Source organism: Tamandua tetradactyla, chromosome 4, assembly GCF_023851605.1.
Source record: "Tamandua tetradactyla isolate mTamTet1 chromosome 4, mTamTet1.pri, whole genome shotgun sequence".
Lineage (NCBI taxonomy): Eukaryota > Metazoa > Chordata > Mammalia > Pilosa > Myrmecophagidae > Tamandua > Tamandua tetradactyla.
In genome coordinates, this window is record NC_135330.1 from 33779203 (window position 1) to 33797578 (window position 18376).

At 37.2% G+C, this 18376-nt stretch overlaps 1 protein-coding gene across 2 annotated transcripts in view; it reads left to right on the forward strand.

Annotated features, from left to right (window-relative positions):
* SOAT1 (sterol O-acyltransferase 1) overlaps window positions 1-18376 on the forward strand; it is a 99648-nt gene that overhangs the window by 50984 nt on the left and 30288 nt on the right. For both annotated transcript variants that reach the window (XM_077157126.1, XM_077157127.1), the window contains exon 3: window positions 7899-7957. In XM_077157126.1, coding sequence (XP_077013241.1) covers window positions 7899-7957 — 59 coding nt within the window. The remainder of the gene's footprint in view (window positions 1-7898; window positions 7958-18376) is intronic.

The following is an 18376-nucleotide window of genomic DNA, read 5'->3' on the forward strand; positions in this document are numbered from 1 at the left end:
CTTTATGTCATTTGCTGTCCCACATATTTTATTAAGTAGAGTTGTATGAACATCTTTGATTAGTTGTTCAAATGTCTGTGTCTCCTCTGGTGTTTTAATTTGGTTATTAGGTGGGGCTATATATGTCTGCATTGTGATATATTTAGTGATTGTCTGCTGTCTTTGTCGCATATAAATACCTTGATTGGTTTACTTTGGGAGTTGATTTCTTTCAGTAGTCCAGGGCCTTGTGTTTGCGGTATGGTTTTACAACAGGGAGCAGAGTATCAGGTGGAGCACTCAGTATGGTGATATGTTTCACTGCAGGTATGGGTGCAGGTTGGGAGGTTGGGGATGTTACACTGATGCTTGTGAATGTGGGTGCTTAGCGGCCAGGGAGGGTGTAACTGTGTGGTGCACTGATCTGGGGGGGTGTAATCCTGGTGTGTGCTTGTTTAAGGCATGGGCCCTTTGTCTGCATGCATAGAGCTGTGACAGCAGGTCGGCGTTACACCTTCCTGAATTGGCGGCAGATGTGACCTGGCTGCCAGGCCAGGTCGGCACTTTCTCAGAGCTGGAAAGTGAGGCTTAGGGCTGTGTGCATGTGTGGTTCTAGGACTGCTGTGAAGTGCGGTTACCCAGAGCTGAATAATGTGAATGGGGGCCCGTGCACATGTGTGGACCTGGGAGTGCTGTAAACGGATTCGCTGAGCTCAGGAATGGTGGTGGTGGTGTGAGGCTGTATGACCACAGGGGTTGGTGTTAGCTTAGGTATGGAGGTTAGTGCCTGCAACCTTTATGCATTGGCAACAGTTTACAGGGAACAGGGAGGAGAAGGTAGTGCTTGGGAGGTGTGCAGGAAAGGTGGGTTGGGCTGCACTTGGGGTGGGTGTGTGGGGCAGGTACATGCAGTGGGGGCTGGTGAGGTGGGGACGCCTGGAACACGGGGGGAATGGGATCAGGTGATGGGGTTTAGGTGCTTGGGGTATGGGGTGAGTTGCCTGTCATGGGGTTCCCACTGGTGAGGAAACATGGCCTGGCTTACTTCCTAGCCCCGTGTTCCCATCCTGCAGTCCCTTGGGCTCTGCAGCTCCACTCCAGGCTCCAGCTTTCTGCTTTGCAGTTCCTCAGCCTCTGCAACCAGGGCTGCTGCATGTGGTGCACAAGGCTCTCCTTCCTAGGTCATCTGCACTCCTAAATTGCCTCTTCAGTCGCTCTCCTGTCCCTTCTCTAACTTTTCAGTGGGGCAGGGCTAATTTCAAGCTACTCTAGTCAGCTATCTTCCCGGAAGTCTTCCTTTTTATTTTTGTTTCTGGAGTGATGAAAATGTTAATAAAAAAAAAAAAAGATCATGGTGATGAATACGCAACTATGTGATGATATTGTGAGACACTGATTGTGCACTGTGTATGGAATGTATGTGTATGAAGGTTTCTCAATAAAAAAATATATATTTTAAAAGAGTGTATTGTTAAATTTCCACATAGTTGTGAGTTTTTCAGTTTTCCTTCTGTAGTTGATTTTTAGCTTCATTCCATATGGTTGGAGAAGAAACTTTGTATCTTAATCTTTTTAAATTTATTGAGACTTGTTTTGTGATCTAAGCTAGAGACTATACTCAAGAATGATCCGTGTGTGTTCTGTTATTGTTCGTTGAAATGTTCTATATATGTCTGTTAGTTCTAATTGGTTAATAGTGTCGTTCAAGTCTTTTATTTCCTTATTGATATTCTTATTGATATTATTGAAAATGGTTTATTGAAGTATCAAACTATTATTGTAGAATTATTTCTCTCTTCAATTCTGTCACTGCTTAATGTATTTTGGAACTCTTGTTAAGTGTTATGTATAACAAGTATAACATAGTTATAGTTGTTATATATTCTTGATAAAGTGAGTCTTCTATGTCATTTGTCTCCTGTAATTGTTTTTGACTTAAGGTCTATTTTATCCGATATTAATATAGCCATCTGAGTTCTCTTTTGGTTACTATTTGCATGGAAATTTCAGTCTTATTTGAATTCATACAGAATTAACTGCATAGCATATGAAAACTTCATTTTTATAGTGATCCATCCCTCTTTATGTTTTAGTTACAATTACATTTTTATGTAATGTATATCCAATGATGTAGTTAGTTATTTTTCATGCACTTGTATTTAAAAATATTTTTATTGAGAAATGGCCACACACATAAAGCCCAGCCATATAATACTATCAGTGGCTCACAGTATCATCACATAGTTGTATATTCTTCACCATGATCATTTTTAGCTTTTTAAACAGTTGCTGAATGGAGTAATGCTGACTTTCATAGCTTCAGAGCTCTAAAGCCAAGTCTCAGGTGTCACCAGGTTATATACAGATAGGTTAGTATCTCAGAATTTAGAAATATCAACTCCTAAATACATGTGGCTACTATAAGAGCTTACAGTCTAGCAACCTTTACAGTAGGCCCCAACCTGATGACTTATGCTCTCAACTTTAGTTCCCTGAGTGTGTATATTATTGATTATCCATATGTATTTTGTTTCTGACACTTTGTTCAACATGCTGTCCTTAAGGTTCATTCACCTAGTTGCATGCCTCACAACTTCATTCCTTCTTGCAGCTGTTCAGTAGTCCACATTTCCCCCTTCGTTTCTCAGTCATTGTATCCTTAAGCCATCTCCATCCATTGGGAATAGCAAACACTGACCCTATTAAACACTGGAGTGCAAATGTCCATTCATGTTCCCACTCTCAGTTCCTCAAGGTATATCCTAGGAACGGGGTTGTAAGATCATATGGCACCTCCACCCCTACCCTCCTGTGGAAGCACCACACTACCCTCCGGAGGGGTGACACCTCTCAGCTTCCTTGCTCATAGTGAATAGGTGCATCTTTTTCTCCATATTTTCTCTGGCACTTGTTTCTCTCTGTTCATGTTTTTTTTTTTTTTTTAATACACGGGCAGGCACTGGCAAATGAACCCGGGTCTCTGGTATGGCAGGCAAGAATTCTGCCACTGAGCCACTGTCACACTGTCCCTGTCTGTTCATTTTTAATCAATTTTATTCATACATCATACAATTCAACCTAAATAATAGACATGCCTATGCCACCATAATCTATACAAAGACATTTTTTTTTCTTCCCCATAGAGCCATACTCCTTTCCCATGCCTCCTGCTTGTTGACATTTAGTTTTGGCGTAAATTTGTTACGTTCATTGGAAGCATGTTATAATTTCATTTTGACTATAGACACTAGCTTGCATTGATTATACCTTCTCCTTTTCTCAACCTTTTGCAATGTTGACATTGATTTTTTTCTCCGTCTTACAAAAACGTTTTTATATTTGTACATTTAATCACCATCCTTGTCCACTCTAGGCATTCCTAAGTTGTACCACCTCAGTCTTTGTCCTCTGTCTTTCTATCTGTTTTTATGCATGCCCTCAGCCCTTCTCCCTCAACCATAGTCATTTTCAGCATCAGGTAGTCTTTTTTTTTTTTTTAAACATGGGCAGGCACCAGGAATCGAACCTGGGTCTCCAGCATGGCAGTCCTACACCCTCCTCTCCTCCCTGCCTCCCACTTCAAGAGACAATGCAATTGCTAGCTGAGTGCCCATGTTGGTTGCACCTGAGGCAGTGTCCCAATGGGCCCCGAGTTTGAGGTTTGTTTCAAAATTTTTGGCACTCTCTGCCAGTTGCCCTCTGACCCATAGTTAAAGCAAGGCCCTTGAGGTTTAGAGACACAATGCAGGTGACTTCAAGAAGACTAGGTGCTTTTTTTTTTTTTTTGTAAATATATATGTATTGTTAAATCTTAACACACAAACATTCGCTACATGGTGTATAATCAATGACTCACAATATTATCACATAGATGTGTGTTTATCACCATGACAATTTTTTAGAACATTTGCATCACTCCAGAAAAACAAAATGAAAAAACTCATACATAGCATACCCCTTATCCCTTCCTCTCATTGACTACTAGTATCCATCTACCCAATTTATTTTACCCTTTGTGCCCCCTATTATTTATTTAATTTTTATCCATATTTAAAAATTTTTTTACTCATCCATCCATACCCTGGATAAAAGAAACATCAGACACAAGGTTTTCACAATCCCAGTCACATTGTGGAAATTATATCTTTATAATATCGTCTTCAAGAATCTAGGCTACTGGCCATGTTTCTTGAAGTTGATTGTATAATGATATAGCTTTCTCAGTGTGACTGTGTGATTGTGAAAACCTTGTGTCTGATGCCTCTTTTGTCTACCTTATGGACAGATGAGTAAAACATATGAATTAAAAATAAATAAAAATAGGGGGAAATATTAAAATAAGTTAGTAGATTGAAGTACTGGTGATCAATGAAAGAGAGGGGTAAGGGGTATGGTATGTATGAATTTTTTCTTTTTATTTCTTTTTCTGAATTGATGCAAATGTTCTAAGAAATGATCACAATGATGAATATACAACTATGTGATGATATTGTGAGTTATTGATTATATATCAAGAAAGGAATGATCATATGGTAAGAATGTTTGTGTTTGTATGTTGTTATGTTTGAAAAATAAATAAATTAAAAAAAAAAGAATCTAGGCTACTGGAACACAGCTCAAGAGTTTCAGGTACTTCCCTCCAGCCACTCCAAAACAACATAGACTAAGAAGGGATATCTATATCAAGCATAAGAATAACCTCCAGGATAACCTCTTGACTCTGTTTGAAATCTCTCAGCCACTGAAACTTTATTTTGCCTCATTTTTCTCTTCCTCCTTTTGGTCAAGAAGACTTACTCAATCCCTTGATGCCAGGTCCCGGCTCATCTTGCGTGTTCTGTTCCCACATTGCCAGTGAGATCTATACCCCTGGAAATCATGTTCCACATAGGAGGAGACGGCAGTGAGTTTACTTGCTGCATTGGCTTACAGAGAGGCCATATCTGAGCAACAAAATCGGTTCTCTCAGGGTGACTATTAGGCAACATTAAAATATTGTTGCTTAAGCTATGTATGTTTCACCAAAGAAAAACTTTAAAAATTTTAACGAATATGTCAGAAGCTAACACTCTAGCTAGAAGATTATGCAAGATATTATATACAAAGATATTTGGGATTGAATGATCCCTCCGCAGAAGGTATATTCATATCCCAAATCCTGGTCCTTTGGATGTGACCCTATTTATAAATAAGACCTTTGATGATATTATTAGTTAAGATGTGCCCAAACTGAATGAGGATGGGCTCTAATCCAATATGGCTGAAGTCCTTATAAACAAAGGAAATTGAACACAGAAAAATAAGCCATGGGGAATAGCCTGAAGCTAGAAGTCAGTGGAATGCAGAAGAGAAAGATGTAGACACTGCAGTGTATATTGCCATGTAATGAGAAAGCCAAGAAATACCGAAGACTGCAGGCCAGCCAGCGGACACTGACCCTGGTAGGATGTAAGCCTTCTAGCCTTTCAGATGGTGAGCCAATAAATTCTCATTGTGTAGGTAGTCCATTGAATGGTATTTGTTTTAGCAGCTGAGAAACTAAAACAGAGATTTGTGGGTATTGGCAGAGATCCTTAAGTTTTTTAAAGATTCTTGTTTCTTTTTCTTTTCTTTAACTACCTTCCTTCCTTCTCTTCCTTTCTTGGATTTGTACAGCTTGGCAATAAGTTTTAAAAGTTTTTAAAGTTTTTTATATTTTACCATCGTTTAGTAGCCTCAACTGAAGGATCCATTCAGGAACTCACATTTCCCATGTTGTCAGAAATAGAAGAACCTATACCACTGCATCATTAATATAGTGTAATTAATTTGTATACATGCATTGTTTTTATTTTCTAATACTTTTATGTATAAATTTCCTTCTATTTATATTACATGTACTTCATTTTAATAGCTATGTAATGTTTTGTGGTTGTATCATTTTTACATAGTTTTCTCTATATTTGCTTGTTTGGCTTTTTATGTTCTTGATTTAAATAGTGTTCCTTGGGGCATGGAAGATGACTCCCAGGGATGAGTGTGTGTCCCTGGCACTGTGGGATCAACAATGCCATTCTGACCAAAAGGGGGGAAAAATGTAATAAGTAAGGTATCAGTGGTTGAGAGAGTTCAAATAGAATCAAGAGGCCACTCTGGAAGTCACTCTTATGCATGCTTCAGTTAGACGTGGCTACCTATAATAACTTGCCAATCCCCAACAAAACCATTCCTGCCAATTCGAGGGCATTATGTACGATTCTATAAAGGTTCCATGCACTAGGGTAACTTTTCAGGAAACTACAACCTCCAGATGGGTCTCTGGACCAGATAAGTCCTTCAATGCATAGGGCCAGCCTCTCTGGATCAACTAGTTCCATCCCCCTCTCCCACCAACCCCTTCCAACATGAAAAGTTAGAATGATCATAGTCCAAATACCCGTAAAGAATAGAAGAAAGATCAAAGGTGATAGAGTTCTACAGAGAAGGTAAGGTTTAACAAATGAATATGATTGCTGAATTGTTACATTGATATTTCTTTTAGTCTCCAGTATCTTAGAGCAGCTAGAAGTAAAAACTTAAAATTGTGGGCCTGTAACCCATATCAAAATCTGAAATGTGTTCTACAGCTAATTATTGCAATGTGCTTTGAAATTTATTGCTTTTTTGTATACATGTTATTTTTCAGAAAAAAAGAAAAAAACATGCACAGCTATATGATGATATTGTGAACCATTAAATATATACTTTGGGTGATTACATGGTATGTGAATATATAATGTATATCAATAAAAAATAGTTATTAAAAAACAAAGATCAAAGGAAAAGAAGGAGTTATAAAAGAGAAGATAGGATTTAACAAATGAGTATGACTCCTGAATCATTATATTGACATTTGTTTTAGTTTCCAGTGTCTTGGAGAAGCCAGAAGGAAAAACCTAAAATTGTGAAACTATAACCCATGCCAAACTCTGAAATCTGTTCTATAACTAATTGTTGTGGTGTGCTTTGAAATTTATTGCTTTTTTGTATATATGTTATTTTTCAGAACAAAAAAAATAAAAAATAATATTGCTTGGTACCTTTATCCATCAGTTTTTTAAAAAATATTTTTATTGACAAGTCTTCACACACATGTATTCCATACATGGTATATAATATTATAATATCACATAAGTTGTTTATCACCGAGTTCATACATACCATACCCCATACCCCTCCCTGACATTGACCATTACTATTTCCATTTACCCAATTTATTTTACTCTTTGTCCCCCCTATTATTTATTTATTTTTACCCTTTTTTTTAATTTTATTTTTTTATTTCTATCCTTATTTTTTCCCCCGTCCGTACCTTGGATAAAGAAGCATCAGACACAATCCCACAGTCACATTGTAAAATTTGTATCTTTATACAGTCATCTTCAAGAATCAAGGCTACTGGAACACAGCTCAGCAGTTTCAGGTGCTTCCTTCCAGCCACTCCAATACACCATAAACTAAGAAGGGATATCTATATAATGCACAAGAATAACCTTCAGGATAACTTCTCGACTTTCTTTGAAATTTCTCAGCCACTGAAACTTTCACATTTCCCTCTTCCCTCTTTTGGTCAAAAAGGCTTTTTCAATCTCATGATTGAAAAAGGACCCAGCAAGTCCTACGTATTCTGTCCCACATAATGAGGGAGATTTACGCCCCTAGCAGTTATGTCCCACAGAGGAGGAAGGGCAGTGAGTTCACCTGCCAAGTTGGCTTAGAGAGAGAGACCACATTTTAGCAACAAAAGAGGTTCTCTGAGGGTGACTCTTAGACCTAATTTTAAGGAGCCATTGCCTACCCTTTGTAGCAATAAGTTTCACAGGGCGTGTGAACCCAAGATTGAGAGCTCAGTGTATTGTATTCATCAATCTTAAGGTCACATTTTTTTTTTCCTCCCATAGGTCAACTTGATATAAATCAGTTAATATCAAAGAAGATACGATTGACTGCAGAGGCAGAGGTAAGTAACTCCCTGTCCTAGGAACAAATATGTAAAGTTTTAGAATAAGGGTTTTGCTTAATAAAAATATTAGTGAGAAATGGCTTAAAGAACTATTAAAGTTTCTTATCAGTTAACATTATCATTCTGTGGTACAAGGAAAACAACATCTACCACAGTTTTAGTTTCCTTCATTGCTCAAGCAAATACCATGCAATGGGTTCGCTTAAACAATGGGAATTTATTAGCTCACAGTTTTGAGGCCAGGGAATGTCCAAAGCAAGTCATAATCAAGGTGATGTTTTCTTCCTAAAGACTGGTGTTTTGGAGCTTGATCCTTTGTCCTGAGTATCTTTGATGCATGGCAATGTGCATATGATCCTCTCCTGGTCTATCCTGGAGTTTGTTGATATTAAGATTCTGACTGCTGTCTCTCTGGCTTTCTCTCTGTCTGTATTTCATTCTGCTTATAAAGAACTCCAGTAATAGGATTAAGATCCATCCTGAACTGACTTCATCAAAAGGTCCTTCTTATAATGAGTTCACATCCACAGAAATGGATTAATTTTAAGAACATGTTTTTCTGGGGTACAGCTACTGTTTTGGTTTGTTAAAAGTTCTGGAAAGCAATATACCAGGAATGGGTTGGCTTTTACAAGGGGGATTTGTTAGTTTACATATTTACAGTTCTGTGCCATGAAAATGTCCAAATTAAGGCATCAGGAGAAAGATAACCTTTTCTGAGGAAAGGCCTCTGGCATCCAGGTTTCCTTTGTCACGTGGGAAGGCACATGGGCAGCATTTGCTGGTCCTTTGCTCCCAGATTCCATTGCTTGCAGCTTCTGCTTCCAGTGGCTTTCTCCCCAACATATGTGGGTCCTCTCTTAACTTTTATGGTAGTTTCTCTCTAAACACACTCTCTCTCTGTTTCTGCCTTTTCTTCTCTCATAAAGGGCTCAAAGTAAAGGATTAAGACCCATGTTGAAGGAGTGTGTCACATCCCAGTTGAGACCACTTAACCAAAATGTCCTATCCATAATAGGTTGTCCCCACAGGGTAGATTGAAAGAACATGGCCATGGGGCACAAAACAGATCTTTATGAATTTCAAAAATTGAAATTATTCATAGCACATTCTCTGACCACAGTGGAATGAAGCTGAAAATCAATAACCATGAAAGAACCAGAACTTTCGCAAATATATGGAGATTAAATAACACACTCTTAAACAGTGGGTCAAAGACAAAATTGCTAGCACTATCAGTAAATATCTGGAGATGAATAAAAATGAGAATACAGAATATCAGAACTTGTGGGATGTGGCAAAGGCAGTGCTGAGAGGGAAATTTATTGCCCGGATGGCATATTAAAAAACAAAGAATGAAGGTGGGTGATGAAGAACTGGCACAGTGGTAGTTCTTGCCTGCCATACAGGAGACCCAGGGTCGATTTCCGGTGCCTGCCCATGCAAAAAAAAAAAAAAAGCAAAAATCATGGACTTAACTGCTTACCTGGAGAAACTGGAGAAGGAACAGCAAAGTAGCACCTAAGCAAATAGAAGATGAGAAATAACAAAGATTAAAGCAGAAATAAATGAATTAAAGTGCAAAAAATAAAAAACAATAGAAAGAATCGATGAAACCAAAAGTTCGTACTTTTGAGAAAATCATTAAGATTGATGGACCCCTAGCTGGGATGGCAAAGAAAAAAAAGAAAGAGGATGCAAATAAATAAAATCAGAAGTGAGAGGGGGATGTTACCATGGACCCTGAAGAAATAAATAAACACCAGAAGAAGATACTATGAACAATTATACACCAAGAAGCAAGACAACTTAGATGAAATGGACAAATTCCTACAAACAAACGAACAACTGCACTGACTCGAGAGGAAATAGAAGATCTCAGCAAACCAATTACAAGTAAAGAGAGTCAATCAGTCATCAAAAATCTTCCTACAAAGAAAAGCCCAGGGCCAAATGGAAATGGCTTCACAGGGGAATTTTATCAAACATTCCAAAAATAACTAATATTTAACCTTCTCAAACTCTTCCCAAAAAATTGAGCAAAAAGGAAAACTACTTAACTCATTTTATGAAGCTAACATCATTCTAATACAAAACCAGGTAAAGATGGTACAAGAAAGGAAAACTATAGACCAATCTCCCTAATAAGCATAGATGTAAAAATTCTAACAAAATATCAGCAAATTGAATCCAATGACATATTAAAATAATTATATACCACGACCAAATGAGGTGTATACCAGACATGCAAGGGAGATTCAGCACAAGGAAATCAGTTAATGTAGTACAGCACATTAATGAATGGAAAGGGAAAAATCACGTGATCATCACAATTGACACTGAGAAAGCATTCAACAAAAATTCAGTACTCTTTTTTGGATAAACACACTTCAAAAGCTAGGACTCAAAGGACACTTCCTCAATATCATAAAGGGCATATATGAAAAATGCATAGCCAGCATCATACTTAATGTTGAGTGATTGAAAGCATTCCCCCTAAGATCAGGAACGAGACTAGGATGCCCATTGTTACCATTATTATTCAACATTGTTCTAGAAGCTCTAGGTAGCAGGAAAAATAAATAACATCCAAATTGGAAAGGAAGAAAAACTTTCATTATTTGCAGATGACATTATCCTATACTTGGAAAATCCTGAGAAATCTATGATAAAGTTACTTGAGCTGATAAACAAATTCAACAAAGTGGCAGGATACTAGATTAGTGTACAAAAATCAGTAATATTTCTATACACAAGTAGTGACCTAATTGAGGAGACAATTAAGAAAAAAATTCCATTCAAAATAGCAACAAAAAAGAATCACTGCACGAGAGGAAATTTACTTAATAATTTTTATAAAATTTATTTTAATAAATTTAACCAAGAATAAAAAGGACCTCTAAGCAGAAGACTATAAAACATTGCCAAAAGAAATCAAAGAAGACTTAAGTAGGTGGAAAGACATTCCCTGCTCATGGATAGGAAGGTTAAATGTAGTCAAGGTATCAGTTCTACCCAAATTGATCTACACATTCAGTGTAATACCAGTCAAAATTCCAACAAACTACTTTGAAGACTTGGAAAAGCTAGTTATCACATTCACATGGAAGGGAAAGAATCCTCAAATAGCTAAAAAATATTCTAAAAAAGAAGAGCAAATTGGAAGGAATAATCCTTCCTGACTTCAAAGTCTATTATAAAGTCAACAGTGGTCAAAACAACATGGTATTGGTACAAAGAAAGAAGTATTGACCAATGGAATCGAACTGAGAGTGCAGAGCTAGACCACCAAATCTTCAACAAGGCCCCTGTGGTAGTTAGATTCAGTTATCACCTTGGCCAGGTGAAGGCACCTAGTTCTGTTGCTGTGAACGTGAGCCAATGGTATGTGAACCTCATTTGTTGCCGATTACATCTGCAGTCGGCTAGGAGGTGTGCTTGCTGCAATGAATGAATTGACTGGTGCTTAAATGAGAGAGCATAATGTAGCAAAGCCCATGCAGCTCAACATACCTCATCTCAGCACTCGCAGCTCAGCCCAGGCCTTTGGAGGTACAGAAAGAAATCATCCCAGGGAAAGTTGTTGAAACCCAGAGGCCTGGAGAGAAGGCCAGCTGAGACCACCCTGTGCCTTCCCACGTAAGAAAGAACCTCAGTTGAAAGTTAGCTGCCTTTCCTCTGAAGAACTAACAAAATAAATCCCCTTTTATTAAAAGCCAATCCGTCTCTGGTGTGTTGCATTCCAGCAGGTAACATAGTAGAACAGCCCCCAAATCCACTGAACTGTGACAGAATAGTCTTTTTAATAAATGGGCATGGGAGAACAGAATACCAATAGCCAAAAGAATGAAAGAGGGCCCCTACCTTACACCCTATACTAAAACTAACTTAAAGTGGACCAAAGACCTGAATATAAGAGCCAGTGCCATAAAACTCCTAGAAGAAAATATAGGAAAACATCTTCAGACTTTGTAAAAGGAGGTAGCTGCTTAAGCTTTACACTGAATGCACAAGCAGTGACAGAATGGATAGATAAATGGGAACTTCTCAGAATCAGATGCTTCTGTGCCTCAAAAAGGTGAAGAGGCAGCCAACACAATAGAAGAAATATTTGGCAACCCCATATTGGATAAAGGTCTTTCTCCTATATACGTAAAGACATCATACAACTCAACAGCAAAAGAACAAACAATCCAGTTATAAAATGGGCAAAAGTTGACTAGACATTTTTCTGAAGTACAAATACAGATGCCTAAAAAGCACATGAAGAGATGCTTATTTTCATTAGCTATAAAGGAAATGCAGATCAAGACTACAATGAGATACCACCTCAGCCCTGTAAGAATGGCTGCTATTACACAAACAGGAAACTACAAATGTTGGAGAAGATGTGGAGAAATTGGGACACTTATGCACTGCTGGTAAGAATGTACAATGGTACAGTTACTATGGAAGACAGTCTGGTGGTTCTCAGAAAACTAAATATTGAGTTGCCTTATGACCCATCAATACCACCACTCAGTATATACCCAGAACAGCTGAAAGCAGTGACACAAACAGACATTTGCACACCGATGGTCTTAAGGACATTACTCACAATTGCTAGAAGATGAAAACAGTCCAAGTGCCCATAAATAGACAAGTGGATAAACAAAATGTGGTATATCCATACAATGGAATAGTGTGCAGACATAAGATAAAATGAAGTCCTGAAGCATATAACAACATGGAAGAATCTTGAGGACATAATGCTGAGTAAAAGTAGCCAGACACAAAAGAATCGATACTGTATCGGTATTATGATCCCGGTAAAGGTAAACTCAGAGCCTATATAATGTAGAATATAGGGCACCTAGAGAAACGTGAACGCTAGAGATGAGTGAATGGTTGCCTTATGAGGTGGAACTTAAGTGTAAGGAAACAGATGGAAGTGATGGTAGTTCATTAGTGGGTTTATAAGTAATACTGCCGTATTGAAGGTGAATATAATTGAAAGCGATTGTATAAAACCATATATCCCATCAAATAACACCACAAGTATAAATAAGTTCTTAAATGAACTACTTCAAAGATATGAATCTTTTACAAAAAGTCAGTAATAGAGAGATATGGGGGAAACTACTATTGCATGCTGTGGCTTATAGTTAGTATAAGATGTCATCAGTACCATAGCAATACTGGGGTTAAATAATTGGGAGTGGGGGGAAATGAGTTAAGGGGGGATTTAGATTTGTTATTTGGTGAGGGTGTGTCTATTTGTTGTTTAAAAATGAGAGTGTCGTTGATGGTACAACTAACTGAGAATATTGTAAGACTTGAATTGTTTATTATGGACATTATCCATGATGCCTAATGGATAGAGGTGGCTAAAGGGTACATTGACTGAGAAGTGGAATGGCAAACCATGGTGTATACATCTGATGGAATATTGTTCAGCTATAGGAAGGAATGAACTCATGAGGCATGCAATGAAGTAAATGAACTTTGGGACATTATGTTGTGCAAAATAAGCCAGAAATAAAAGAAACATATATGGCTACTTTTAGAAAGTAATTATAAGAAAATTAGGGCCTAGATTGAAAACTCATATAGTCCAGTGTTGTGTTATTTCTAGATTTTGAGATGCTGTGCTGTATATGTATAACTTGATATTTCCCTGAAACTCTGGGTACCTGTATGATACCTGATATTTAGAGTTGGAGTTCTGTAGCTCTGAAAGTCAACATTGCTACATACAACAACTGTTAAAAGAAACCGGAAAAAAGGTATCAGGCTTCAATTAGAGATAAGAATGAAGCCAATCTGGTTGGGACTAAGGTAAATCAGGACACAGGGCAAGGGAACATATTGTTTGTATTTTAGAACTGCATGTACTGTATGACATCAAAGAAAAAAAGGTTTATTTTGTCTAAAACCTAAATTTTCTGTAGCACTGTGCCAGTTTGAAAGGATTTATATACCTTTAAAAAAGCCATGTTTTAATCCCAATTCATCTCATGGAGGCAGTTGTTTATCTTCATCCCTATTCATTACTATAGGTTGGAAACTCGATTAAATTATCTCCACAGAGGTGTGACTCACCCACTTGTGGGTATTAACCTTGGATTAGAGGGAGATGTGACTCCACCCATTCCAGGTGGGTCATGATTAGTTTACTGGAATCCTTTAAAAGAGGAAGCATTTTGGAGAGAGAGCACAGAGCCACAAAAAGAGAGAACCACTAGCAACTTAATAAATTCCCCCTTTTAAAAACCATTCCATTTTCTGGTATATTACACTCCGGGAGCTAGCAAACTAAAAACACACAATCTAACACAACATGCCTGGATAGCTCATTTAAACAACCTAAACGCATGGAACCCAGAGTGGAAACAAGGACTTGTAATTCTCTATCACTTCATGTAATACCCAGATACATCCCTGAGTTTGTTGGGCATATAATTAAAAAGTATTGGCAAAGTCCCAAAAGAGAAAATATGAAACTATTAAAACTTTCCCACCTGGGAAACCCCTGATACTCTCTCAAACACTAGTGATTCCCTAGTTAATAGGCCTTGATCTTGAGGATTGCTGTTATGAAATTTATTTCTGAAGCAGAGAAGCTAAGTCTACCTAAAATTATGCCTAAGTGTTATTTCCAGAGAACCTCTTTTGTTGCACAGATGTTTCCCCTCTCTTTGAGCCCAACTATGCAATGAAAATTATTACTGCCCCCTATGTGGAACATGATATCCTGGGGTGAACCTTTCCCTGACACTGTGGGACATGACTCCTAGGGATGAGCATGGCCCTGGCACCACATAATTGACAATGCCTTCCTGACCAAAAGTGGGGAAAGGAATGTGATAAGATATCAGTGGCTAAGAAGTTCATATAGAGTCGAGAGGCTATTCTGGAAGCTACTACTATGCAAGCTTCAGGTAGATACTGCTAATTGCCATGGTTTGCCAACCCCCAACTAACATTATTCCTCTTAATCCTAAAGAACACCTAGGGCCCTATCTGAGGTTCTACAAAAGTTTCATCCTCAGTTTACTTTCCAGAGACCTGTAACCTTCAACTAGTTCCTAGGCCAGATAAGTCCTGAAACCCAGTGGGGCCAACCTCTCCGAGAACGCCAACTAGTTCCATCCCCCTATCTATATTGTCAGCACCCCTTTTCAACATGAAAAAGCTAGAATGGGCATAGCCCAAATATCTCTAAAGATTGGGAGAAGAATCAAAGGAGAAGGAGGAATTATAACACAGAAGATAGGATTTAAGAAATGAGTATGACTGCTGAATCATTATATTATTTCTTTAATCTCCAGTGTCTTGGAGCAGCTAGGAGAAAAAACCTGAAATTGGGGAATTGTAACCAATACCAAACTTTGAAATCTATTCTGTATCTACTTGTTAAGATGTGTTTTGAAATTTATTGCTTTTTTGTTTATATGTTATTTCACAATGAAAAATGTTTGAAAAAACAAACAAACATGGCCTTTTCTGGGGTACATCTCGACTCCAAACTACAACAATCACTTTGTCTTTCCATATAAGAACCCAGATTGCCTTTTCTCTTTGATCCCATCCACCAAATCTTCTATCATGGCACATAGTAAATGATAGGCTTCCAATACATATTAAATCTGAATATAGAAGCAAATTCCCTTATAGAGAAATAAAAGAAATTTCAACTCAAAAGACAGAACTGTATGAAGTCATTTCAAGTGGGGGCAAACAGTTCTATATGTCAGAATTCTGTAGTATCAGGAAATTCTGGAGGGCAAAGAACAGTGTTTTGCTTTTTTATTATAACCTAAAACCCTGTTTTCCTGAAATGACTTCAAATTCAAAGCAGTCTTCCTCCCATTTTCCCAATAAGACATTCACTTCTAGAATTTATTGGCCAACTTGATGTCTAAACATGCTATAATTTAGATGAAATAGCCCTGTTTTATATACTAGCTTACTGACATATATATGCATGCATATATGCATTTATATATAGAATAATTTTAATTTAGAAGTATTTTTTTCTAATAACATTTCATAAAAGAATGTATGCCATATTATTTACATGCACTTTGATATGTGTGTGTGTTATTGTCAGAGCTAGCTTTTCAATCATCTTCAAGATCTGGAGCAATGTCATTTTCACTTTTGTCTATTTCATTGAAGATAGAGCACTTTTGGAGTCCAGAGATGATGCTGTCACTAGAAATTTCATTACAAGTATCTATGCATCTGCTTAACATTAGGAGATTATTTTCTTTTTGACCTTTAAGTATAGTTGTGATTTGTCCCCTGCGGTCACTTTCTGTATTCCTTTTTAAAAGTGATAGTTTGACAGGCTGCTGACAAATACCATTCAGTGGGTTGGCTTAAACAGGAATTTATTGTCTCCTAGTTTTGGATGCTAGAAGGCTTGCTTCCTCCTGGTATTGTAGCATTCTGACTGGCCGGTGATCCTTGCGGTTCCTAGGCTTTCCTATCACATGGCAATGTCCTCTTCTTTCTCTTCTGGCTTCCTGCTGGCTCCTTCCTGTGGCTTTCATTTTAAAAGGACTCCAGTAATTGAACTAAGGCCCATTCAGTTGAGTCACACCTTAATTAAATAAAAAAGCATCCTCAAGAGATCATATTTACAATGGGTTCATACCCATAGGGATGCAGACCAAAATTAAGAACATGCCTTTTCTGGGGTACATAGCCCAGTATACTCCCAGTGGTATTAAATATTACTATACTTGTAACGTTGACTCCAGACTCCAAGTTCAAATGTGCTAAATTTAATTTAATTTTTACTGATTCTGTTAAATTATCTGTGTAAGCCTGCAGAACTACAGTGATTGAGGTCTTTTCTGGTGAATGTGTTTTCCAGTTAGCACTTTGTTTCTTTCTTTTGAGAGCCATTTAAATGCATGATTACTGGGCAACTTCCACTTACCTGAGGGATAATTTATGCTTTTGGCTAAGCAAAGAAAAATTTATTTAATGTACAAGTATATGTGGTAATTTTAAGGGCCCAATCTTGCCTGTTTAATGATTTTAAAAAAGGGGATTTTGTTTGTATGGTTTACTAGGTATTTTGGGCCCTTATTCTTTTAGATAGGCACCATACCTGGGTTTATATATCATTCCTTCTCCCTTATTTGCTTCTTTCCCCCCTTCTCTAGCAAGAAACAAAACTTTATTGTGTTTTGTTTGTGAAGGAAGGGTTTCAAATAGGTGAAAGGATAATCTGTCCTTGCTATATCATCATTGGTTTGTATTTAAAGACCCTAAAATGCAGAGAGGAACATTTTCCTATGCACAATCACAAATCCATAGGGTGGGTACAGGCTGTCTTCTTGGTGGATTGAGTGGGAATATTTTTAAAGATCTAAGCTTCAAAAATTTTTTTTGCCTTTTTTTGAGAGATTATTGTACTTATCTACTTTGTGTACTAACCATTGAATAAAATTATTCAGTTCTTTAGTTAGGAGAACTAGAAGGAGAAAGAAAAAGTAATAAAGTAAGGATTAAGAAACTGAAGGAAAGATAGACATTTGTTTAGCTAATATTATTTATTAGGCTATATTATGCAAGTGATATGAGGGCTATAGAGTTGTATGAATCTTGTTCCCTGCTATTAATGGAGGGGATGGCTAGAATACAGGTGTGGATGTGAAAAATTTACTCTGTAGGTTGGAAATGGCAATTGGTTGGAGTCTTTAGCCTTATTCTGGCATAATGAAAAGAAAGGTAAGGTTAGCAATTTGGGATTAGATCATAGAGCATTTTTCCCCATCTCTCTGCCCTTGTTCATGCAGTTCTCTCTGCCTGAAATTTCTTTTAACTTCCTACTTTAAAGCAATCAAAATATGATATCTCTTTCAACATCTTCTCAAATTCTGCTGCTTCTGCAGTTTTCCAGCTTAATATTATACTCTTATTTCTTAGTTCATACCCTTATTATATATCCTGTGTTTATTAATGAGAAAGTGCTTTGGAATAAGCCATCAAATTTCGTTGGAACTTATAAGTGATTTGACTTAGAAGTATTTTAGCTATTATTTGACATTTAATGAGATTGAACGTTTTACTATTGTTTATTTATTTTTATTGATAATACGATGTACAAGCACATACATTCTTAACATACAGATATTTCATACATGGTGTACAATCAGTGGCTCACAATATCATCACATAGTTGTATATTTATCACTATGATAATTTTTTAGAACATTTACATTATTCCAGAAAAAGAAATAAAAAGAAAAAAGAAAAAACTTATACATACCATACTCCTTACTCCTTCCTTTCATTGACCACTAGTATTTCCATCTACCCAATATATATTTTTAAATTTTAACATTTGTTCCCCCTATTTATTTATTTTTAATCCATATGTTTTACTCATCTGTCTATACCATAGATAAAAGGAGCATC